At 39.1% G+C, this 23,516-nt stretch overlaps 1 protein-coding gene across 7 annotated transcripts in view; it reads right to left on the minus strand.

Moving 5' to 3' along the window:
• The window catches only part of LOC131041905 (uncharacterized), a 170,194-nt gene that overhangs the window by 55,526 nt on the left and 91,152 nt on the right, over positions 1 to 23,516 (minus strand). For 6 of the 7 annotated variants that reach the window (XM_057975140.2, XM_057975142.2, XM_057975139.2 and 3 more), the window contains 7 exons: positions 20,299 to 20,403; positions 19,905 to 20,012; positions 19,712 to 19,783; positions 19,504 to 19,554; positions 18,938 to 19,000; positions 18,590 to 18,714; positions 18,214 to 18,442 (listed from right to left, as the gene is read on the minus strand). In XM_057975140.2, the coding sequence (XP_057831123.2) occupies positions 18,214 to 18,442; positions 18,590 to 18,714; positions 18,938 to 19,000; positions 19,504 to 19,554; positions 19,712 to 19,783; positions 19,905 to 20,012; positions 20,299 to 20,403 (753 nt within the window). The remainder of the gene's footprint in view (positions 1 to 18,213; positions 18,443 to 18,589; positions 18,715 to 18,937; positions 19,001 to 19,503; positions 19,555 to 19,711; positions 19,784 to 19,904; positions 20,013 to 20,298; positions 20,404 to 23,516) is intronic. The other variant, XM_057975141.2, reaches the window with a different exon arrangement.

Raw genomic sequence — 23,516 nt, forward strand, 5'->3', positions numbered from 1 at the left:
AGGTCATGCAAGAAGGTAAGTGGGAGTGAATGATGCAAAAGAACTCCAATAGAGGATACCTCATAACTCTTACAACTTGTGTGGGAATCGGGATTTGAAAGTGAGGCATACCCAGTAACTTGGAAAAAGGTAGCCAAATTAGGGGATGGCCGATACTCAAGCTCCAAAAGGTAACTTAATGTAAGGATCAAGGAATCGGGGCTGGACAAAAGGCAAGCAAGCACGATAAAGTGCAAAACTCTAACATATCAAATTGACTATTTCCTATTTTCATACCTTAGCCCACCAGAAATAGGGAAGGGGCTAATATTACCTCTAGTTGGAAATAATTAGAAAAGGGGCCAGGTAAAATCATAAGATCTGGCATTTGTTGTTGATCTTGGCTCATGCTAACAATGGCAATATACCATATATCGGCATTCTCATCTAGGACATACCATATAAGTACCTTGGCCTTGACTTCCACAATAAACTCAATTGGGAAACATGTAAAGCGAAAAGGATTCAAGGGGGATGGAAAGCTTTATACTCATTGCAAAATAGATGTACAAGAGTTGAACTATGGGACTGGAAAACTAAGAAACACTCTTTGGCCTTCTTGTGGTTCCAGCAGTATTATACAGATGTGAGATTAGGGGTAGCAACACTTCAGCAAGAAAATGGAGATAGATAGAGAGATTGCAAAAACATCTAATCACAAACAACCTCAAGATTGAATCATCTGTCCCATACGAGATTTTCCTAGCAGTGTGTAATGTCCCCTTTCCAACACTATTCCTTTTGGTTGGCTTTTAGCCTATTCCGAAGGCTCATAGGCTAATCCAAGACAGAATTAGGGTTTCCATCTTTTGCGAGGTTTTCAGAGGGTTGTTTGCAAGAGTTTGATAGTTTTCTCTTTGGGTCTTTCTGGGTTTCCAAAGAGCTTCAAGATGGTGTGACATGCATTTCCATCTGAGGAGATTTTTGAACTTTCTATTTTTAGTAAGTTATGATGGGGTAGCAACACTTCAGCAAGAAAATGGAGACAAATAGAGAGATTACAAGAACAGCTAATCACAAACAGCCTCAAGATTAAATCATCTGTCCCGTACAAGATTGTCCTCGCAAAGTGTAATGTCCCCTTTCCAACACTAGTCCTTTCGGTTGACTTTTAGCCTATTCTGAAGGCCCGTAGGCTAATCAAAAGATAGAATTAGGGTTTCCATCTTCTTGGAGGTTTTCAGAGGGTTGTTTGCAAGAGCTTTGACAGTTTGCTCTCTAGATCTTTCTAGGTTTTCAAAGAGCTTTAGAATGGTGTGACATGCATTTCCATCAGAGGAGATTTATTTTTAGTAAGTTATGATGGCTACTCGAATTGTGCTTAAAAGGTGTTTGAACGAACTTACTATTTTTAGCATTATGCTATTTTTAGTAAGTACTATTTTTAGGAGTATGGTACAACTCTTGGTTTCTATTTCTTGCAATCCAATTTGAGGGGTGGTTTATTCAAGTTTCTTGGAGTTCGTTTCTAGAAGGTAATACCTAAAGTGATTTTATAATTTCAAGTTTCTTTTTGACCCCCACGCCTAGGCTCAATGACTTTTAAGTTGTTTTTAAAAGATGTTCTCATGTGGGCGCCCAAATTGGGAATTATTAATGAATTTTATTAAGTTATTTGTGCACATGAAAAGGGAAATAAAATAAAGTAAAACTTTTAATCCCACATGGCTTATAGAAGAGGGTCGATCCCTTTGAGAGCTATAAATCCAGGTTTGAGAGGCTCATTTGGGTATGCTATTATTTTGATAACAAAGTCCTGCTGAAATATTTTCAGAGACTCTTTCTTCAGGGTCGAGTGCTTCTAGCTTCTTCAAGTTTTGAGTTTGAAAAATAACTCCTCGCTGCTTGTGGTGCAACTTCATCCAAAGGTTATGAGGGTGTTCCAATGCAGATTTCAGTTTGGTGTGGATTTGATGTTTTCTAACTGGTGTGAGTGAGGTTTGCTTAGTTTTTGAAGTGTCAAAACCCTCTATGCTGATTTGAAGTTATAATTCTACCGGCTAGAGGTTTGATTATATTTTTGTGGGTACTGGCTTGTGCTTTTCCTTGGATCTGGATGCTCCTATGCCCAGGGTATCATGACTTTTGGTGGAGACATTGTTTTTTTCTGCTGGTCATACCATCTTGCTTGGGCTGCATTGGGATTTGTGCCATATTCGTGGTTGTCAGTTTGGGACTTTGAGTGGTTAGAAATTGGATGCTTAGCCCTTATGGTGTCTTCTCTTTCAGTTTGAGCTCATTCAGAGAAGAATCGAGGAAGTTATGAACATTTGAAGCTTTTCGATGTTGTTGGTTGGAAAAATCAACTTACAGCTGTTGCATATCAGAATGGTTATTGTTGTTCTAAACTTCTAATTTTAACTATAAATATCAATTTTGAGTTTAGGATTGATCTCTAATGTTTACCGCTACAACTGGTAAATTAAATACAGAAAATAATAATGTACATGACAATGCATGCCAAACCCGGCAGTAAAATATATCTTTATTTGCACATGCAATTATTACAGAGAAGAAGACCAGAGATGGTCGGCCAAGGATTGCAATAGACCCGACACTACCGTACCACTTCCTTGGCAGTACACGACATATTTAAAGGACCCGACGGTTGCCGAGAGGTACACAACCGTCAACCAACCGACACATAACTACCCGAGACTGACAACCCACTCAATACAATTAATTAATACCTTGTCGGATAACAAATATTATCAAACATAACAATAGGCAATTTATGCCGACAACATCATCCCCCCCAAAAGAAAAGGTCGTCTTCCAAACTACAAGCAAACATCAAGTAGTATTCGGGAAGACTAACGACAGACAATGACTTCGACTGGACAACCCCAACTTGTAGTGTACCTGTCAAATCAAATGGGGGTTTGGGGGCAGCGCCCCCAGCGGGGTCAAGGGGCAGTGCTTTAATCAAACTCCATGGCGCACATGTTTTTCGTGATTTTTTAAGACGTCAAAAACAATGCTGATGAAGCCAAAAAAGAGCTTTAACCAACATCTGCAACATGTCAAGAAGAAACCACTTTGCTGTATAGAACAATGGCATTGAGAGGATTGTACCATATATGACACGATGAGAACTCCACACGCACGCTGAGGTTGATGATGTAAGGCTGATTGGTGTTCCCGTATAGGATGCAACCACTGTCGTACGATGTGAATAAATGCTCTGGCCGTACAGTGTCGACAATAGCTTTGTCCGTACGAGATGAAGTATCCTCCGTATGGTGTGGGGGATATGATCTATCTGTACGTGACGGAATTGACGTACGGCAATAACTCCTTGGAACTTTGAAATGTGCATTGACAGTAAGGAACAATGCACTAGGTGCCGTACAGAATGAATGCACCTGTGATACCGTACGAGATGAATGAACTTGCCATGCCATACGCAATGAGCTAAAAGTCGTACAACACAAAGCAATGACTGTCATGAAGTCCGTACGATTATTCCACAATTATGTCGTACAGTTGGACATACAGTTCTGAGGTGATGTACATGGCAAGGAGAAAGTGGTCGTACGGTGGTGATTCTCTCTTGGCGGTTTCATGTCCGTACGGTGGTGATTTCCTCATGGCAGTTTGATGTTCGTAAGGTGATTCCCTCCTGGCAGTTTGATGTTCGTATAGTGGTAATTTCCTCCTGGCAGTTTGATGTGATGTCGTCTTGGTCTTTTCTTGCATTCATGTCTCCTTTCGTACGGACTCCTTCGTATGGGTTGAGCCTTATTCCCTTCGTCCAACCCCGGACCCTGCCAATGTACGGTTTGTTTGTGTGGCTTTTCTGAATTTCACCTCTGTACGGATTTGTAGTATGGAACTCTTCTAACTCCAAGCCTTTACTCCTTGTTTGGGTAGTATTTTGCAGGGTGTACGGATCCATTTGAGGTAAATGGTGTGCTTCCAAATTCCGTATGAATGATGTGCTTTCAACTTGTATAGCCTTCTCTCGTACAACCCCCCTATAGCATACAGATGATGTGCTTCATTATTCCTGCAAAAAAATTTCTCCTTCTCATACCGCCTAACCTCATACGATTCCTTCGATCCTGTTGGACTTTGCACTTCCTCAATTTACCCAATCTGTAGCATGTTACAGTCGAGGTGGAAGACTTCATAATCCTCCATCTGCCAGTGAAATAATCCATTAAGAGAACTCATCTCATCCTCAAAGTAATCTTCCAGTTCGAGCACCCCTTCATCGTCAGGTTTCATGCCTTTCCTCCCTCCATCCACACCTAACTCTCCACCCTTAGACTCAGAGTCTGAGAGTGCCAGTTCTTCACTCACCGCCTAGTTCCTCAAGTCAATGACTTGCTTCCTCCCGTCACTCTCGATCGAGAGTGTGTTTCGCTTCCAGTTATGATTCGCCTTGGCAGTAACCAAGCATCCCCTCCCGAGGAGTGCATCGTACACCTTCTTCTGTAACCAAATGACTACAAAGTCCAAGAAAAATTGTTGTGTCCCAATCATTACTTTTTGTGCCATCAATGTTCTCAACGGCTGGATGTTGTGTTGGTCGGCACCTACCAAGTGAAAGGTTGGCGGCCAAAGATTCGTCTTCCCCGGACATTTCCACGTGTCTTCTGGTAGTACGTTTACTCCCGAGCCTCCATAAACAATGGTGTTTGTCAACTTCTTCCCTATTATTTCCATCTCGATGACTGTCGGCTTCCTCCCGATGGTCACCGTCAGCAACATTGGATCACTAGACTCATCCCCTTCGGATGAGGGTTTTCCCATCAGTTCCTCCTCGTGTGGCTTACATTGTTTCTGGATGACTGTGTCATCACTGACTGTGTTGGCAATTGCCATTCTCAGTTGCATCATAGTTTGAAGAAGGTTTGCCACCTTGATGGGTACGGTTGTTTGTAGCACCTGTTAGACTATGTTCTTCTCTGACTCCCGCAATGACATACTTGCAGTTCCATTGGAAGTTACTCGTTCCTTCGCCAACACTTGTTCTACTTCGGCTTGTTCCTTTTCCATACCAGAGTTTGAATACATCGCCTTCTTTGTTTGAGCTCTCGTGATTGCTAAAACTGCATCCTCTTGTTCCTACATGTCCAACATATTAATACCCTTCTGATTCAGGCAATTGGTGTCTGCATGGTCACCTCGTCCACACCATTTGGACAATAAATGTATGTTGTCTTTCTTGTTATGGCAGTCTCTCGCAAAGTGTCCCCATTCACTACATTGTCCCTCGTTGATTTTCATAACTGCTTGGCGATACATTTTGTGATTTCGATGGGTTGGACTCTCCCTGTGTGAAGAGTACTTGTGTACTTCGCATCTTCAAATTGTACGGGCACTCCTTCATTGAATGCCCCAGAACTTGGCAAATCTCACAAAACATATTTCTAGGACAATTACCTTTTGTGTGCCCCTCACTTTTGCACTCAGTACACCATATTTCATTACCTTCTCTGTTGGTTCCTTTCTCAGCCTACAATTCTTTCATCATTCTCAAAATATCCCGTTGAAGGACTCGTACAGTTTTGGATTCTTCATCACTGCTACCTTCAGTGCTCTCATCATCATCGGTCTTCCTCTTCTCTCGAGAGGAGGTTTTGTTTTCACTCTCAATGTCCATTGCCCAATTGTAAGCATTGACGTATGAGGACAGAGGCACTACTTTTATCTTCTTGCACAATGAAGGTATCAATCCCTCCATGAACCACCTCTTCTTCAACCCGTCGGCTGGTTGGTTCTCCATCTTGTTCAACAATTCTTTGAGCCTACGGTTGTAAGCACGTACACTTTCATTTTTGCCTTGCTTGGTATTGTAGATCTCAGCCACAATCTCGTTGTCATCCCTCAGGAGTTTGAATTCCTCTTGAAAGGCCTTCTTCAAATTATTCCATGTTGTTTTGTGTTGGGCGTCAAGATCCATGTACCAATCAATTGCAATCCCCCGAAGGGTGGCTGGAAACACCTTCAACCAGTAATCCTGGTCATCTTGGCCATTTGCCTCCCAAATGGTTATGCATGTTTTGCAATGTCGATATGGGGTCCTTTGACCCATCTCCCGTGAACTTCGGCAGTTTCTGCTTCTCCTGGGTGTTCAACACTGTTTTCACTCGGAAGGTACGTGTGTATTCGCCTTGTGTGTCGGACCTGAGTGAACTGTTTTGACTGCTACGTTCTGGTGTTTTCCCTGCACTCTCGGCCACGCAGGAGTCCTCTACACATCCACCTTCAGCGTCCCCAAAACTCTTGAGTACTTCCAGGTGTGTCGGACCTAAGTGAACTGTTTCGACCGCTACGTTACGGTGCTTTCCTTGCACTCTTAGACACGCGCGCATCCTCTACACGTCCACCTCCAGCGTCCCAACACTCTGAGTACTTCCAGGTGTTGACTTGTCTTCGTGCTCCCTCCGGCCGAGGGTCGACAAATCACCTAATCGCTTGGTCTTGACCACCCTGTGGTCTCTTCTCACCTTTAATGGGATCTACGGACATGAATCACTCAAGGCTGACCCGATTTCTTTTAAGGCAACGGCGCCAAAATGTTTACCGCTACAACTGGTGAATTAAATACAAAAAATAATAATGTACATGACAATGCATGCCAAACCCGGCAGTAAAATATATCTTTATTTGCACATGCAATTATTACAGAGAAGAAGACCAGAGATGGTCGGCCAAGGATTACAATAGACCCGACTATACCATACCACTTCCTTGGCAGTACACGACATATTTAAAGGACCCGACGGTTGACGAGAGGTACACAACCGTCAACCAACCGACACATAACTACCCGAGACTGACAACCCACTCAATACAATTAATTAATACCTTGTCGGATCACAAATATTATCAAACATAACAATAGGCAATTTATGCCGACAACATCTAACTTCATGGATCTTAGTAGCAATGTTTTCTCATGATGCTTCATTGTTAGCTTTATTGTAAACCGTTATTATAGTAGTACTAAACTACGTTCTTTAAGTTTCAAATTTGAAGCTAACCTTGTTACCCACTAAATAAGTGGAAGTGGCTGGTTTACCACCAAATTCATATTCTATTACTTTCCAGCATTTGTTATTTACACTCCCACTGAATAAGTGGTCAAGTTTTGTTTTGTATTGTCCGCTGAAAAATGGAAGTGGCCAGTTATACCACTAAGTTGTATTCCTTTCATTTTTAGTATGTTTTCCGAGTTGTTATCAAATACTCCCGCTCAACAAGTGGTTGAGTTTGCTGGAATTTTCTTATGCTAACATTAACCGGTGCAATTCCTTGTGTTTAAAACTTGAAAAAATCAAGGGGATATTTCACAGAGGCGAGGGCTTTTCCGATTGAGGCATCAGCTATGTTCTGGTTGCTAAGTTATCTAAGAAGATTAGAAAACATGGAGATACATAAAAATGGCAACAGAAGAGAAACTAGAGAGAAGGAAGAGTACATGGATGAAGCAAAGCATTAAATGGATGAATAAGTGGGATATTAGCATAAGAGATTGCCTAAATAACAATAAGAAAATAAAAAAGTGCATGCAAGAAAAATTCAAAGAAAGCATGTGGAGAGGACAACTCAGGAGGAAAAAGGAATACTATATCAAACATTTCAATCCCACACATGACCATACACAAAAGAACTACATAGGAATGAAAATAAAATGGAAAGCAAAAATGTTAATTGCTTAGATAAGAACCAACTCACATCAAGTTAGATGCAAAACCAAAAGATGAATGATACCTAAAAAGGAGTGGGTAGATAGAAGATATATTGCACTCAAGGGGTGGTGGAGGCAGAATGGCATTACATCATGGAGTGTCCAGCCTACAAGGATATTCGGATCAACTATATCAAGACGCTAAAAGTAAACACATTGAGTAATATGTTTGTAGAAGAAAAGATAACAAGAGTTGCATATTTTTTAATCAAGTTACACAGTAGAAGATCTAGGATATGCAGAAGGAAAAGGAGTTTCAGTAGACACAATGTTTTGGGCTTTGCATGCTTTTTTCCTTTGCTAGCTACCCGTGGGTCCCATAAGCTGTTGGCCCCGTGGACGTTATTGAAAGCATCCATTTATTCGTTCATCTAAGTTTCTAACAGAACATTCTTTCCTCTTTCCCCTATTTCTTCCTTCTTTGATAAACCCAGAATTCTTTATCATTGGGTTGCGTGAAAACTAACTCTACAAGTTGGCAAGTTCTAAGCTCTTATACCACTCTAATGTCCCCAATCAAACAATCTTAGGCAATAGATGATTTTTCAACATGTGCAAATTGAAATATTTATCAAATGCCAAATGTAGATGCCAAACCCTAGCTGACCAATACAAAAACAATATTCCAGACCCTTGTAAATCAAATATACAATGCAAACAGCAAATTCAAACCCTTACAATGCTGAAATACAACTTCAAATCCAACATGAACAACAGGTCTGAATAGGTTGTGCCCAAATACATCAAGGATTATTGTTGTTGTGACTAGTATAAAACTCTAGGTTACCAAATACAATCAAAGATAATTATAACAGCAATAGGAAACCCTTGAAATTGCTTTTCATTCAATTCTAGTAGCTTGAAACAAAGTACAATGCTGATTTTAAAGTGTTGGAAACAATTTGCAGACTTACAACAATGATAAATTCCACTTATAGCACAAGTAAAACGACTGAAAATGTTGGTACTTGTTACTTGGTAGTACAGCTAACACAAGCCCCAAAACCCTTGAAAAATGATTTTTGTGACTGGTAAGAGGCTGCAACAGCTGGAAATTGTGATGGCGACTCTTCTCCAATTGTGGCACTCAAGATCTAGGGCTGTGAAGGCTAGTGCAGCAGTCCATGGAGCTGGAAAAGTCACTGTAGTGGTTATTATGAAACCAAAATGACTTTAACCAATACTAGTGGTGGTCCAGTTACCCTCAATAGCAAGGTAGGTGGCTGGAAATGACTGATGCAAATGATGATGGCACACTCTCAGAATGACCAAAAACACACAGAGCACAATGCCAGGGTTATGTATTTGCTCCCAAAAATGATGGCATGGGTCCTAATTGAGGGAAAACAACCTCCAAACAGTAGCAAGTGCACTAAACCTAAAAAGTGCAATAAATGTTAAGGGAAACTTCTCCATGATGTGGCAACCAACCTCCAAATAGTAGCAAGTGCATTAACCCTAAAAAGTGCAATTAATGTTAAGGGAAACTTCTTCTTGATGTGGCACTCTAGATTTAGAAGAGAAATGATGCTAGAAATAGCATCATATATTCTGAAAACCATCAATGAAACCCTTTAAAATCACAAACACTTAAATTTCCCTGCAAATCCGATCAATCCAAATCTGTAAATGACCAAAATCAGCTCAAATGCAACCCCTAGTTGAAATTGCCAACATTGGAGATGAGGGTTTTCGTCCTCAAATCTGGTAGTAAAAATCTAAGAGTGGTTTTTGTCCTCCAAGTTCTCCAATCAACCAAGGATTTTTGTACCTAGTTGAGAAATTGAAAACTTCCTTAAAAGATAGCTTTGCAAAAATGATGACAATAAATGATAATCAAATGAATCCAAGTGTCCAGACTCTACTTTGAGTAGCACATCAAAATGGGCCGATGAGTCCAAAGTATTTAAAAATACTTTTCATTTTTTTTAAGTATTTAGAAATATCTTTTATCTTAATATTTTTGTTTAAAGAACTTTTTATTTTGATAATAATATTAAAATATTACCCAAAATTAAAAATTACCAAGCCCAACTTAAAATACTACTAATTATTTTTTGTGCTTTATCCTTCAGCTTATAGGTATTACGAAGTAATTGGTAAATATTTGCTTAATATTAATAGAGATCAATAGATCTTTATATACAAGAAGGAAGACGATGTTTCCTTAGGAAACAATCGTGAAGAATAGAAACATTCTATTCTAGCTAAGAACTAAGTATTTACAGAATATTACAGTAGATAACCATTAACAATAAATAGAAACTATCTATTATCGTAATACCCTCCCTTAATGGTTAATCTATCCACTACACCAAGCTGTCCTCTGAATTGGACAAACTTATCTAGACCAAGTGGCTTGGTGAAAATGTTTGCAGTCTGATCCGTTGTAGGAACATACTGCAAGTCTATGATCCTGTCTTCAACCAGCTGCCGTATGTAATGACAATGAACATCTACATGCTTGGTTCGTTCATGGAAGACTGGATTCCGTGCTAACTTGATAACGCCATCGTTATAAACAAACAAGGTGGTCGGTCCTGCTAGCGACATCTGCATATCCCCAAGCATCCGACGAAGCCAGACAACTTCACAACCTGCCTTAACTGCCCCTCTGTATTCGGCCTCTGTAGAGGAGAGAGAAACAACCTGCTGCTTCTTACTGGTCCAACTAAACACATATCCAGAAGTTTACTTTTTATCGTCAACAGAGTCGGCCCAATCTGAATCTGTGAATCCACGGAGTCTAGGATTAGAACTCCGAGAGTAGAGAATTCCATAATCAGTAGTGCCCTTCACATAACGAAGCACACGCTTTGCGGCTATCCAATGATCAGCCTTGGGAGCTGTCATAAAGCATGAAATGTAGCTGACTGCAAAGCTAATATCAGGTCTAGTAGCAGAGAGGTAGATGAGACTACCTACTAGTTGCCTGTATGTAATATCATCAACGGGAGGAGAATCAGACTGGGCTGATAACTTCAGACCTTTCTCCATAGGTGTAGATGCAGTCTTGCAATACTGCATACGAAACTTGTCTAACAGAGCCCTAGCATATTTAGACTGAGAAATGAATATACGAGAAGGTTGCTGCCAAACCTCAACACCTAGGCAATAATGCATGAGCCCAAGGTCAGTCATGTCAAAAGACTGGCATAAACTCTGTTTGATTCCCTAAATCAAAGATGTCGAACTGTCGTTGATGATCAAATCATCCACATAAATGACCAAAAGGATGATATCACTGTCAGTAGTTTTGATGTACAAGTTTGAGTCTGAAGAACTCCTCTTGGAGCTTTGATCACTGAGGTACTTATCAATTTTCATGTACCATGCCCTAGGGGCCTGCTTCAAACCATAGAGAGCTTTCACCAGTCTAAGAACCTAGTGTTCTTTATCTACAACCTTGAAACCTGGAGGCTGCGTCATGTAGACCTCTTCTTGTAGGTCACCATTCAGGAAAGCACTCTTGGCATCCATCTGATGGTCCTTCCAGCCAAACTGTGCTGCCATGGCTAGGACTAATCTGATAGTGCTCATCTTTGTGGTAGAAGCAAAGGTCTCCTCATAATCAATGCCCTGACGCTGAGAAAAGCCCTTTGCAACTAAGCAAGCTTTGTACTTATCCAAAGTACCATCAGACTTGTATTTGATTTTGTAGAACCATTTGCAGCTAATGGGTTTCTTCCCTGGTGGAAGATCAGAAAGTTCCCAAGTGTGATTCTTCAACAGGCTTTGGTGTTCAGATTGCATAGCCTGTTCCCACTCTGGAATACCTTTGGCCTCGGAGTATATTTGAGGTTCAAACACACTGTGAATGTTGGCCATGAGAGCAAAATTAACTGTCCTTGCAGGTTTGCTCTTTTTCCGAGCAGTTCTCCCATCAATGAGTTCATCATCTCGAAGATCAGCAAGTGTCTTGGCCCACCATTTAGGTCGAAGAGGAGAAGGACCAACATTAGCATCAGGAGATGCTCTGTGATCAGGTTCCTCATTAGAAGAATACGGATCAAAATCAAGGTTATGCCTGCTTTGGCATTGTGTTATGCGCTCGCGCTAAAGCTTCTTCTCTGCAATCTCTACTCTATCCTTTGCTCTATATCTTATATTTTTGCAAAGCTTCTTTTTCTTCTTGCCTACAACATCAACTATTCACCTACTATCACATTTCACCTCAACTCCTTTCATTTGATGGTTATCTCATACACTTAGAGTTTTCCCTCCAAAAGATTGAATTTGAAAATTGATCTTCTCAGCCTTGGAGAAATCATGTCTGCAAGCAATTCGGATTATTTGTACATCCCTCTTAGACAAATAGTCGTCAATAATAAATATATCCTCTTTTTGTCCATCTACAATCATATTATATCTTTGAGATTAGGTTACTACATTTAGTAATCTTGGATCTGATATGCTTTCTCGAGCTTCATCGTGAGCTGTAATTGGTCCTCCATTAAATGCAGATTGCTTCATTCTTGACCTACCTTGATTTGATTGAAATCAACCTGTGATTCATTCTAATATCTTGTCGATAGATGTCTTCCTGATCTCCTCGAGCCACTCAACAGATCTTCTATTGCTTTTACATTAAATCTGGGTGATCCTGGAAGAGAAGCCGGAGGTGTATGTACAGGAATCACCGGGATAACTGGAGCTACTGGAGCTGTAGGAGCCCTCCCATCAAGTGGACCTAATGGAAGTCTAACTCCCAAATCATGAGCCTTCATAGGTTGGTCTGTTGAATCAAGAACAGGAGAGACAAGCACGAAGGGTCCTCGCCGCTCATCAAAGACCACATCACGACTATACAGGAGACGAGATGTCTCAATGTCGATCAAGCGGTAGGCTTTGTGAAGACTATTGTATCCAGTAAGCATAAGTCTCTAGCTCTTGGCATCCAACTTGGTGGGTGAAGCATCAGGGATCCAAACATAAGCAAGGGAGCCGAAAACCTTCAAATGACTGATTTTGGGCTTGCGACCTGACCAGGCCTCTTCCGGAGTCTTGCCTTTGACCACCACAGTGGGTGACTAGTTCAAAAGGTAGACTGCACTGTTAACTGCTTTGGAACATGTCTGCGGTTGAGCATGGATCTAGCCATCTCAGTGATTGTTCTGTTCCGACGTTCAACTACACTGTTCTGTTGGGGTGTGTGGGGTGTGGTTAACTGGCGCTTAATGCCATGAATATTACATAAGCTAGAGAATTCATTAGAACAAATTCCCCCCCATTATCTAATCTAAGAGCAATAATAGATTTTCGAGACTCTTTTTCAACTAGAGGTTTAAACTTCTGAAATACAGTAAACGCTTCTGATTTCTTTGCAAGAAAATAGACCCACATTTTTCTACTAAAATCATCAACAAACAACAGAAAATACCTGGACCCAAGAACAGAAGGAGTAGCCATAGGGCCGCAGATATCAACATGAACAAGCTGAAGTACCTGAGAAGCCCGCCATGAATCGCCACTTTTGAAGGGTGTGCGATGTTGCTTCCCAGCCTGGCATGCATCACAAACTCCAAGCTACTGAGTCTAAATCTCTGGCAATCCGAGGACAAGCGCATCCCGAGCAAGCTGAGCAAGATAGCGCACATTTAAGTGGCCATATCGTTGATGCCAAAGTGTACTGAGAGAAGACTGTCGAGCAGCCATAGCTAGGTCTTGAGAAACACCAGAATCTGCAAGTTTGAAAAGACCATGATCCTCAAGACCAACTGCAACAACTGACTGAGTCTCCCGATCAGTGATGGTGCACTGATGTGAACTGAAGGTGACATCCAACCGTGGAGAGTGTCGCAGCATCTGACTGACTGAGAGTAGATTGAGTTCCATCCCTGGAACGTGGAAGACATCAAGGAAAATGAGATTCCTCCCAACAGACTAAATCTGAATGTTGCCTTCGTCGACAACCGTGTATTCTTGCCCGCCACCAAATATAACAGAATCTAAATAAGGCTGGTAGTCGGTGAACCAGTCTCAACGGTGGGTGAAATGACGAGAGGAACCTAAATCAATATACCAGGCAAACGATTTGACATGATTTGCGGGTCTTTTAGCCATGAAGGCGTAAAAGGCAGATTCTGTCTGCTCAGTGTACTCTGGACTGTTCACTTTGGGCTGCGAACTAGATTGCTTAGCTTGGGCAGCTAAGTGCTTCCGACATTCAACCTTCATGTGACCATACTTGTGGCAGTAGTTGCATTGAATGTTCTTTTTCTTGGAGCCTTCTGATGCAGGAGCAGAGGGTTTCTACTGAGAAGACTGTTGAGAATGAGACTTGCCCTTATCCTTGTGAAAAGAATTAGCAGCAAAGGCTTGTTTTGTGGAGGTGGAGCTGGAACTACTACCGAACTGTTGTGTCCACCAATCTTGTTGAAGCAAAAGTGTGCAGAGATCTGTGAACTTCAGATCAACACCAGTAGAAGTGATGTTGAGAGTTTCGATAAAATGTGCGTAGGACTTGGGTAATCTTTTAAGGGTGATTACCACAATGTCCTCTTCCTCCATCTTCCGTCCAATGGCAAGCAACTGATCACGGATTTCCTGAATCCTATTCAGGTGATCTTGGAGCGATTTCCGCTCATCCATGACAATAGAAAACAGAGAGTTCTTGAGAAAGAAGGCCCTGCTTTTATCAAAAGTCTCATGTAGGGTTTTGAGATGCGCCCATATCTCGGCAACTGTTTTGCCAGATGGAATCTGAGGGAGCTGATCATCAACTACGGATAATTTGAGAAGCATCACTGCCTCCCAATTATGCTGGTCATATGCAACCTGATCAAGACCAGCTGTAGTCGGACGTTGAGTAGTACCCAAAACAACCTGATTGCTGCCGTGATATTCGAAGATGGTTAGCATCCGCTGCTTCCACGTGCTATAGTTCCGACCATTGAACTTCTGATTTCCCTCGAGCAGAATATTCGTCAGAGATGCCATGGCACGAATTTCAATGAAAAACTAAGAAGGCACATACTTCAAAGCAAAATGTCGAAGGACCCAGAAAAAATGAAGAGGCACCCAGAAGAGAGCTTGAAAAAACCAAAAAGAATATGCTGTCAGAATCTGGATCCACTGGCTCGAAAATCGAGGCACCTGAAAAAAATGGATGATAGCCCAGTTGAGCTCTCGAAAAACCCACTTGCAGGTTGTAGAAAAAATGGCGGGTCTGTATTGCGCTGAAAAATGCCGAAAACCCTCGCCAGACAAACGCAAACAGGAAGAATCCCGTTACACGGGATGAACACAATCCTTAACAACCTCAAAAAAAAAGAAGATTTCAAAAGAACGGAAAAAATTCTTCCGAAAATCTGCAGCAAAACCAAGAGGCCCGAAAAATCTCAGAAAAGAATTCACAAATTCTTTATTCAAGCTCTGATACCATATTACGAAGTAATTGGTTAATATTTGCTTAATATTAACAGAGATCAATAGATCTTTATATACAAGAAGAAAGACGATGTTTCATTAGGAAATGATCGTGAAGAATAGAAACATTCTATTCTAGCTAACAGCTAACTAAGTATTTACAGAATATTACAGTAGATAACCATTAACAATAAATAGAAACTATCTATTATCGTAATAATAGGAAATGGGAATAAGCTAAATATTATTCATGTCACTATTTCTATAAAGGGGACATGACACTAATTTGCCAATACTATATTATATTTGCACTGTCATCCAAACATCGTCCCTAGATTTTGATCCATAATCCCCTTGGCCTTGAAACTCATCCCCATGTCCTCCCTATAGAACACAGGTTTACTACTACGAGGCGGGGGTGAATCAGTAGTAAATGAATCTTAAACTTTTTAACCAATTGAATCCTTTTGCAAAATTGCTTTTAAACTGAAATTGAAATAACAACGCCAAGCAATCACACACGAAACAACTGCACAAGATTTGACATGGAAACCCAAGATGGGAAAAATCACGGTGAGCAATGCTGCTAGGATCTACTGTCCTAATCCAGCCTCACAGTTAAAATCAATTACAATCTTTAAGGGCACCAACCCTAAGGAGTCACCAAACCCCTATCTTAAGAGCACCAACTCTTTCAACACCCTAACTCCACAATCTGAGCACCAACTCAGAATCCTTATGGCACCAACCAAAAGGATATTACAAATGAAACTTATTATCTCTGTTTTGAATCTGCAAACCAAGATATTACAACTTTGAAGATACACACAGTTTACAATGTGTCACAAAATGAATGTTATTATTTTTCAAAAGTATTGTTGTGATTCACACACCACAGACAGTTATAACTTGCAAATAAGTGTATATTCTGAAAGATGTTATTCTTGAATATTCTGCAAGTTAAGTTCTGTAAACAGTTGTGATCAACAGTTATAGAATTCTGATACAAACTGAAACTATAAGCACACTGAATCTAAAAACTGATTTGTATATCAAGTATCTTCCAGTGTTTGCAAGATGTTAAATGTCTCTGTATATCTGCAAGATTATATTCTGAAAATAATAACCAAAAACTCTGAATTTCTTCAAGTCAAACTCAGAAAAAGATTGAAGATCTGAAATTTGTTGCCAACCTTCTGTAACCCTGTCTCTACACACTCAAAGTAGATATCAATCTGCAGTTTATAATTCTGTCACTGCCATAATCAAGAACTCAACACAAATCTGAATCAAGAAGGAAAAGAAACAATTTGAAATTATGATTTAGTCTCACCACCAAATCTGCAGAACATATACACATTTGAAAATCTATATCATTCTTACTTGCATCATCATCATTTTGTTTCAGGTTTTCCAAACTACAGTCCTTCCTTGTATCATGTCACTGCCACTTACAAATATCTTCAGAAGAACACGTAACTTCTTTTTTCCAACATATCACATGATAATTACCAAAGAATCACTTACAAATAGCCCACTCAAATCGTTTTAAAAAGCATCCAGCACAGTGATGGTTAAGGGTAAGTTATATGTAGTTAGACAAACTACCCACGGTAGTTATAACCAACTCAAAACTGACCTGTCTTCTCTTTCGCCTAAGAGCATAAAGCATGATTTATATTCAATGAAGTTTATTTAAAACAAGTATACAGTTTCAACTAAACAGGGATGGCAAAGATTATAGCAAAGATTAGTTGTAACTAGGTTACAACTAACATATAGTTACAGTTGCCAACAGCCGAATTCAACAGTATTAATGATAATTTGAAACCAACTCTCCAAATAAACATTATTATCAACAGAAGAATGATCACCACATGTGTGAAGAAGACATAACAGATCCGAGCGCAGTCTACACAGAAAATGGCAGAAGTGCAGAAATAACACACACAGGTAATACTAGAAGTGCAGAAGTTTAGTACAAATTTCTGCAATTTACAAACTGATAATATCATTCTGAATAAATATCTGTGTAATGATCTGAAGACATATGTATAGTCTGTAACATATTGACATCAATGACAAACTGTGACCAACACCCCCATCCCCCCATTCCAAAACTCCATAGAACATAGGTTCCAAGTCCTAACAATTCAATGCCCATAAATAATGGCAGTAGATCCCTATTTGTTAAATTCTCAGCTTGTCCTTAGTGGTAATAAGAAACCCATGGTGGTGATAATTCTTATAATTTTCACTGCCCATAATGAAGAGAGATTGAGTATCTAAAGGTTTGTCTCGTGAACAATACTGTCTAGCAAGGATATGTGACATGAAATATTGATTTACAATGGGATAAAAATCCATTTAAGGTGCTTGGTTAATTGTTATATGAGAGAGTAGTACATTCAGTGTATTTTTGGGTTAGAGGCTTCTAGTTTTTAATATTTATCATACCGTAGGAGTGTGATATAGCAATCTTGTTCTCTTGCTAATGTCTTAGAATAGGAAGAGAAAAGTTTTTGAGAAATCTTGATCCGAGAACCATAATCAGATATTAGAATATAGTTCAACTGAAGGCCAAGAATGTAATCTATTTACCTCACTGCAGTTGTTGATGTGGTTAGCATCCTTTCAATTTCAAACACTGGTTAGCTTTCATGGCTCAGTATCGGAAATCTTTTGAACGATTCCCATTAAGACAAGCCATTATTGAGTTTTAGTAAAACAAAACAGTTGTGTTTTGGCCTAGAGTAATCTCACCCAACATAGTTCAATTCTCAGCCCAAGGCACAGTTCAGTTTTCAACTCATCAGTCAGAACTCAGAAGTAGTGATGTACACCTGTGAAATTCCCGGTGGATTATCATTAAAATGGAAAATAAAAGATTAGGAACACGGTAGAAGTGAACAACAGTAGATTATTAGCTTTCCACATCTTAGTAAGATTCATCATTAAGAACTTAGAAGAATTCAGTTTTGTTCTAATAAAGAAATATTTTATTTTTGTTCTTTGCTATTTGCAAGATCCAAACAACACATGGAAGAGTGAAAAAACTCTCAAGAAAATACAAATGCATATTATTAACATTTTTTAATTCATACCTCATTAGCACTAGGAACACCTCCAAGCATTTCCATGCCAATGGTCTCAGAAAGATCAACCTCAACTACATCATCGGTCTCTTCCAAGGAGCTATGAACACCTGTTTGGTCATGTGCATCCCAGGTGATAGACTTATATTTGCTGTCTTCTTCTTTCTCCTTTTGAACATCTGACTGAAGAGGAGAGAGCCCAACATTGGAGGAGCAAAATGCTCCTTGAATCCAGCGCCTGAACATTGGTAGAAACAGTTTTAATCGGGACCTTATCAGAGAACAACATACACTATTTTGTTTTCCAAAACACAAAACGTGCACTCTTCTTTTACACTACTAAAGACTTGAATAAGAATTCAAGAATAGGTTATTATGAGACTACCGGTCCATCACCAATTCTCGTGAACGGTTCTCTATTCTTTTGCAGTGAACTTCAATTTTCTCAGATACAAACCCATTACTAGTAAAAAGGCTTGCCAAAGCTTCTTCAGAAAAGTAAAAAACACGCTGTTGAGAATAAAAAAAACATTAAGTTGTGAGGATACACAGACATAAGTGTACTTACACTTGAAGCAGAGCAATAATCAAATACTTAAAAGGTGACCAATTCCATCATATAATGACTAATATGTTCTCTAGTATGATATAAGAGGTATTTCTTCAAAAAGGAAAACAAAGATAATTCATTAGTAAATTGAATAAACTAGTGCATATAATATATGCTACATACAGTCCCATCCCCTCTAACATAGAAATTCTCACTGATCTTCTGTTCCTTGCTTGTCAACCTTTCCTGCACACAAAATAACGAAAATGGTATTAGACGAAAAATCGAAGGATTACAACCAGCATTAAACCAGGTTTTGGTGGCAGAGGGATTTGATGAAAGCTAGAGGGACCCCAATTTTAGGGTGTAGGATGCATGAAATGTAGAATAGAAACTCTTTAAAAAATGGAAATTATGGAAGAAAAAACATTTTGTTAATTGCAGTTTATAAATTATCTATTCACATCAAAATTAAATTACTAAACTCACTGAGATATGCAATTAACAAATAACACGGTAATTTAATCAATATCAAAATGTGAATCATTGTAATTCTGAGCTCAGAATATTCAGAAACTTTGTAACATTGATCCAAGAAAAAGAACCAGCTTCTTATAAAATTCATTGTGGTATGAATTTCAGGAGATCTATCGAGGATGCAAGATTTATAGAATTGCAGTCTCTGAAATGAATGTCGGCATTAAACATTGACAAAGCACTTAAAGGGTCAATGCATTGAGTCCACTAACCTGTGCAAGGTCTCCAATTGCATAGTCTCGGAAAAGTACATGTCCATTTGGCTGGTACTCAAAAGAAAAATAATGTAGCATGTTTAAAATAAAAGTTCTTTAAAAAGAAATAAGCCACAGATAAATCTTTACAGAAGTGCATTTGAATGGATGAGAATCAAGCATATGATAATCCTTAGGTGAAATTTTGAAGCAGAACCTAGCATACCTTTAAAACGCGCCTAATATTTTGCACTGCCTGAGACATTTTCTCTGGCAATACTGCAGATAGGACAAAAATCTGTAAAAAGAAGTTAAACTTGATGCACTGGATCAACAAACTAATACAAATACCGATGGAAAGAACGATGCCAACCAAAAGATTCTGGCATATTTAGTAAAATCCATAATGATCACAGTACCATTGTGACAATGTCAACTGAAGCTGGAGGAATTTCAACAGTGAGTTCATCTGCTGTGACATCGCACACAAATGCATGTACCTGCTCTTCTTTGTAATCTTTGTGTGCCTGCAATAATCAATAAAATTATAGTCTGAAAACATTCTATTCCAATGACTGAATACAATGACACGCATATCAATAATCACTGTACATCTTCTAAAGCCTCTTTTTTCAGCTTGAAGCTTTGCACATAAGAAAGAATGACACTATAGCTTGTGTACGAGGGGAAAAAAAATGTAAAAATTCTGTGGCAGATTTGAAACAGAGAAACAAAATAAATTCTGTAAAATATATTTACTGCTCCACCACATGAATTCACTTTGATAACAGGAAAAGGTTTAAAGAGCCTAACCTTCACCAAGTCAATGGCACGTGGAGAGAAATCACATGCATACACAAACAGATCAGGAAAGGATGATAGAAGAGGGAAGACGGTGTTTCCAGCTCCACATCCAACCTGCCATGGAAACACTTGAAATTCACTCAACCTAGATAAACACAAGTTTAAAATGTAGACTCATGTCCAACCTGCTAGCTAATTATGACAAGTTGTCCAGTATATAAATCAAATAATATGAAACTCACACCTATTGACAGGCAATGATGAAAATGAAAAATACTTTAGCCATTTTAATCACTGACTTAGCTGAAGACCAAATTTTCAAGTATTTGAGAAAGAGAATTCCAACTTAAGCCTTTGTATTTCCAATCTATTGAAGCATTTATTTCAGTAAGATGCTTAATCTCCATAGTACTCATCCAGTCAGATCTAGTATCTGAAAGTTCAATATTATGTACAAATTTATCTAGACAAAATTATTGCACGGACCAGTTATAAGATCTAAATAGGGAAGATTCAATAACTTATGTGATGATCAGGGAGAAACTTTATCATTTCTTCCAAAAGTTATCCTGAAGGTTGCATTTGAAAATAATATGATATTGCGTCAAAAGAAACTTAAGTTTTGAGTGATGGATGGTAGCATTCAATGAGAATACACTTCAAACACTCATAAACTGTATGAAAACCCAGCTTAAGTTATTCAACTTATGGGGTAGATGAGATATGCCAGAAAGTAGTTGTTCAACATTTCATTGGCGTCATCTAAGCTGTTTTGGGCTAGATCACTTTAGAATATGCCCATCCTTTTATTAAAACCCTGCGCTCTAATAGGCAAATTCGGAAGATCTACAAAGGAAGCTAATGTGGCAATATAATCTGGAGCATAATTTGGATAACAAGAGTTTCCTTTCTTTGGAAATGCCGATGATTCCAGTTTCATTGATGTTGCCTCTGGCTTAACCAGGGCAAAGTTTCTGTTATTAAAGCTGATATTATTGCCAAAACTTAAGCTATAACTAAGGCAGACATTCATGGAAAAGATTGAAATTGCTTTAGATGTGCATACTAAAGCTGAAATATTGACCTTGCTAACCTATGTCCACAGAGAACTAGAATGTGACCATTAGCTGCTTGATTACTAACCTTTTTTTTGAAACGGGTGAAAAGCTTGAAAACAATGTCAACTGAAAAACCACAAAATTATTAAAATAATATTGTAATATTGATATAATGGTCATCTTAGTCATTTAGTTAGTATTTAGAAACTTCCTTTTTTGTCTTTCATCTTTAGTTAGTTTTCAGAAGTTTCCTTTCTGTCTTTCGTGTTTCTATTCTCAATCATTTCCATTATGGAAAGATCCTCTTGCAATCTCCATTTAAGGAGTTTTTATCTCCTTTGTATATAACGAATTATCATTTCATGGTATCAAAGGGGGTTAAGTTTTTTGACAAAAAATTTTGACGAGTTTATCGAGAGATTTGGCAGAACCGATCCAGAGTCCAAACATTCACTTCTGAGAGCTAGCTCAGCTTTTCAAAGACTGACAATTATGGTACCCAATGTTTCAAGAGGAGGTTGGTAGTTTTGTTTATTGGAGGCCTCACTGAACCTCTTAGAGGCTTGGTCATAGCTTTCAATACTATGTTTTTACAGGTGGCTATTAAGAATGCCTTGGATCTTGAAACTTCAGCTGACGGGCAGATTTCAGCCCTCAGGACAGCAGAGACCAACACCTCCTAGTGCATCACAGCACCTTATGGACAGCCTTTGACAGGGAATTATGGGCAACCAAAAACCACCAATGTTGGGCAGTCGAATAAGTCACTGCAGCAAAGTTACCAAAACAAAAAATCTCCTAAATTAGCCAAGGAAATTAAAACAAGGAATGAATTTTGTAGAAAGAAATTTACTCCACATGTAAAGAGCCTCAGGAACGAGGCCATAAGTGTCTTCCGAGGGGACACGTGCATTATGTTTAAGTATTTTCAGATGAGAAAGAAGTGGAAGAATATGAAAAGTTAGGAAAAGGAAAGGTAGAAGTTACTGACAAGGATAAGGGCCCAATAGTACCCTTGCTACACTATTAGGTGCACCTTCGTATCATCCATTTAGAATCCAGGGATTGGTTAAAGGACATAATGTGACAGTATTGATGGATACTGGGGCATCCCACAACTTCATTCATGAGCTTCATAACACAGTAAGGGCTACCAACAAAGGGCTTTCAGGGATTTAAGATTACTATGGCAAATGAATTTGCAATACCATGCACCAGGCAAATTAAAGGATTGGACATTACATTGGGAACATACCAAATCACTACTGATTTCTATCTGGTAGGCATGGGTAAAACAAATATGGTTTTAGGGGTATCCGATTTAGACAACCATCAATCATGTTTTGTGACAACCTGGATGCCTTGCAAATTTCACAAAACTTGGTCCATCATCAATGGACCAAGCACATACAGGTTTGTGTGCACCACATTCAAGAGCTTAGCCATGGACAAATCATAGATCTTTAATACTTCCCATCTTTTGAGTAGATTGCCAACATCTTCATCAAACCCTTCACAAAAAGCAAATCGCTTCATATACGAGCATTGTTGGGGATGCAGGACACTACTTCAAGGAGGAATGCTTAATCCTTTCTTTGTCTCTCCTTTGAGGGGTCCTTTCTCTTTCTATTTGGGGGAGGGGGTTCTTCTTTTGGAGGCATCTATTTGTACATGGGTGCCTCATCAAACTTCATTTGCTGAAACCCATCTTTTCACCTACCTAAATTGTGTTTAAGAGGGGTGTCAGTGTAGGCCTTTTATTTCCCTTGGATATTATGTATTTCCTACACATTTCATTTAGCTTGTTTAATTGTAGTGAGCGGGTCATAGTAAAGGGTACATGGCATATTTATAAGTGTAACTCCTGCAAATTTTTAGATAGGAGTTACTTTTCTCATTAATTGGTCTTGCCTCCCTTCTTTCCTATATAAATGTATCCACTTCTGTAGCTTGTTATTTATTTATGCTTTTTAAGCTCTTGTAATGCTATTTAGCTTCTTAAATATTTGCATTTCTCTTGTGAGATCTAGCTTTATTTTGCTATTTGATTTCATATCACTAATAGAAAGTTTTTATTTGATCCATTTCTTAAACTTAGTTTTGGGTAGCTTCAATTCATTTTTGAATCTAACAATTAGGAGCAAGATGAATTTTGGAAGAAATTTGCCA

Source organism: Cryptomeria japonica, chromosome 1 (assembly GCF_030272615.1).
Source record: "Cryptomeria japonica chromosome 1, Sugi_1.0, whole genome shotgun sequence".
NCBI classification, from domain to species: Eukaryota; Viridiplantae; Streptophyta; class Pinopsida; order Cupressales; family Cupressaceae; genus Cryptomeria; species Cryptomeria japonica.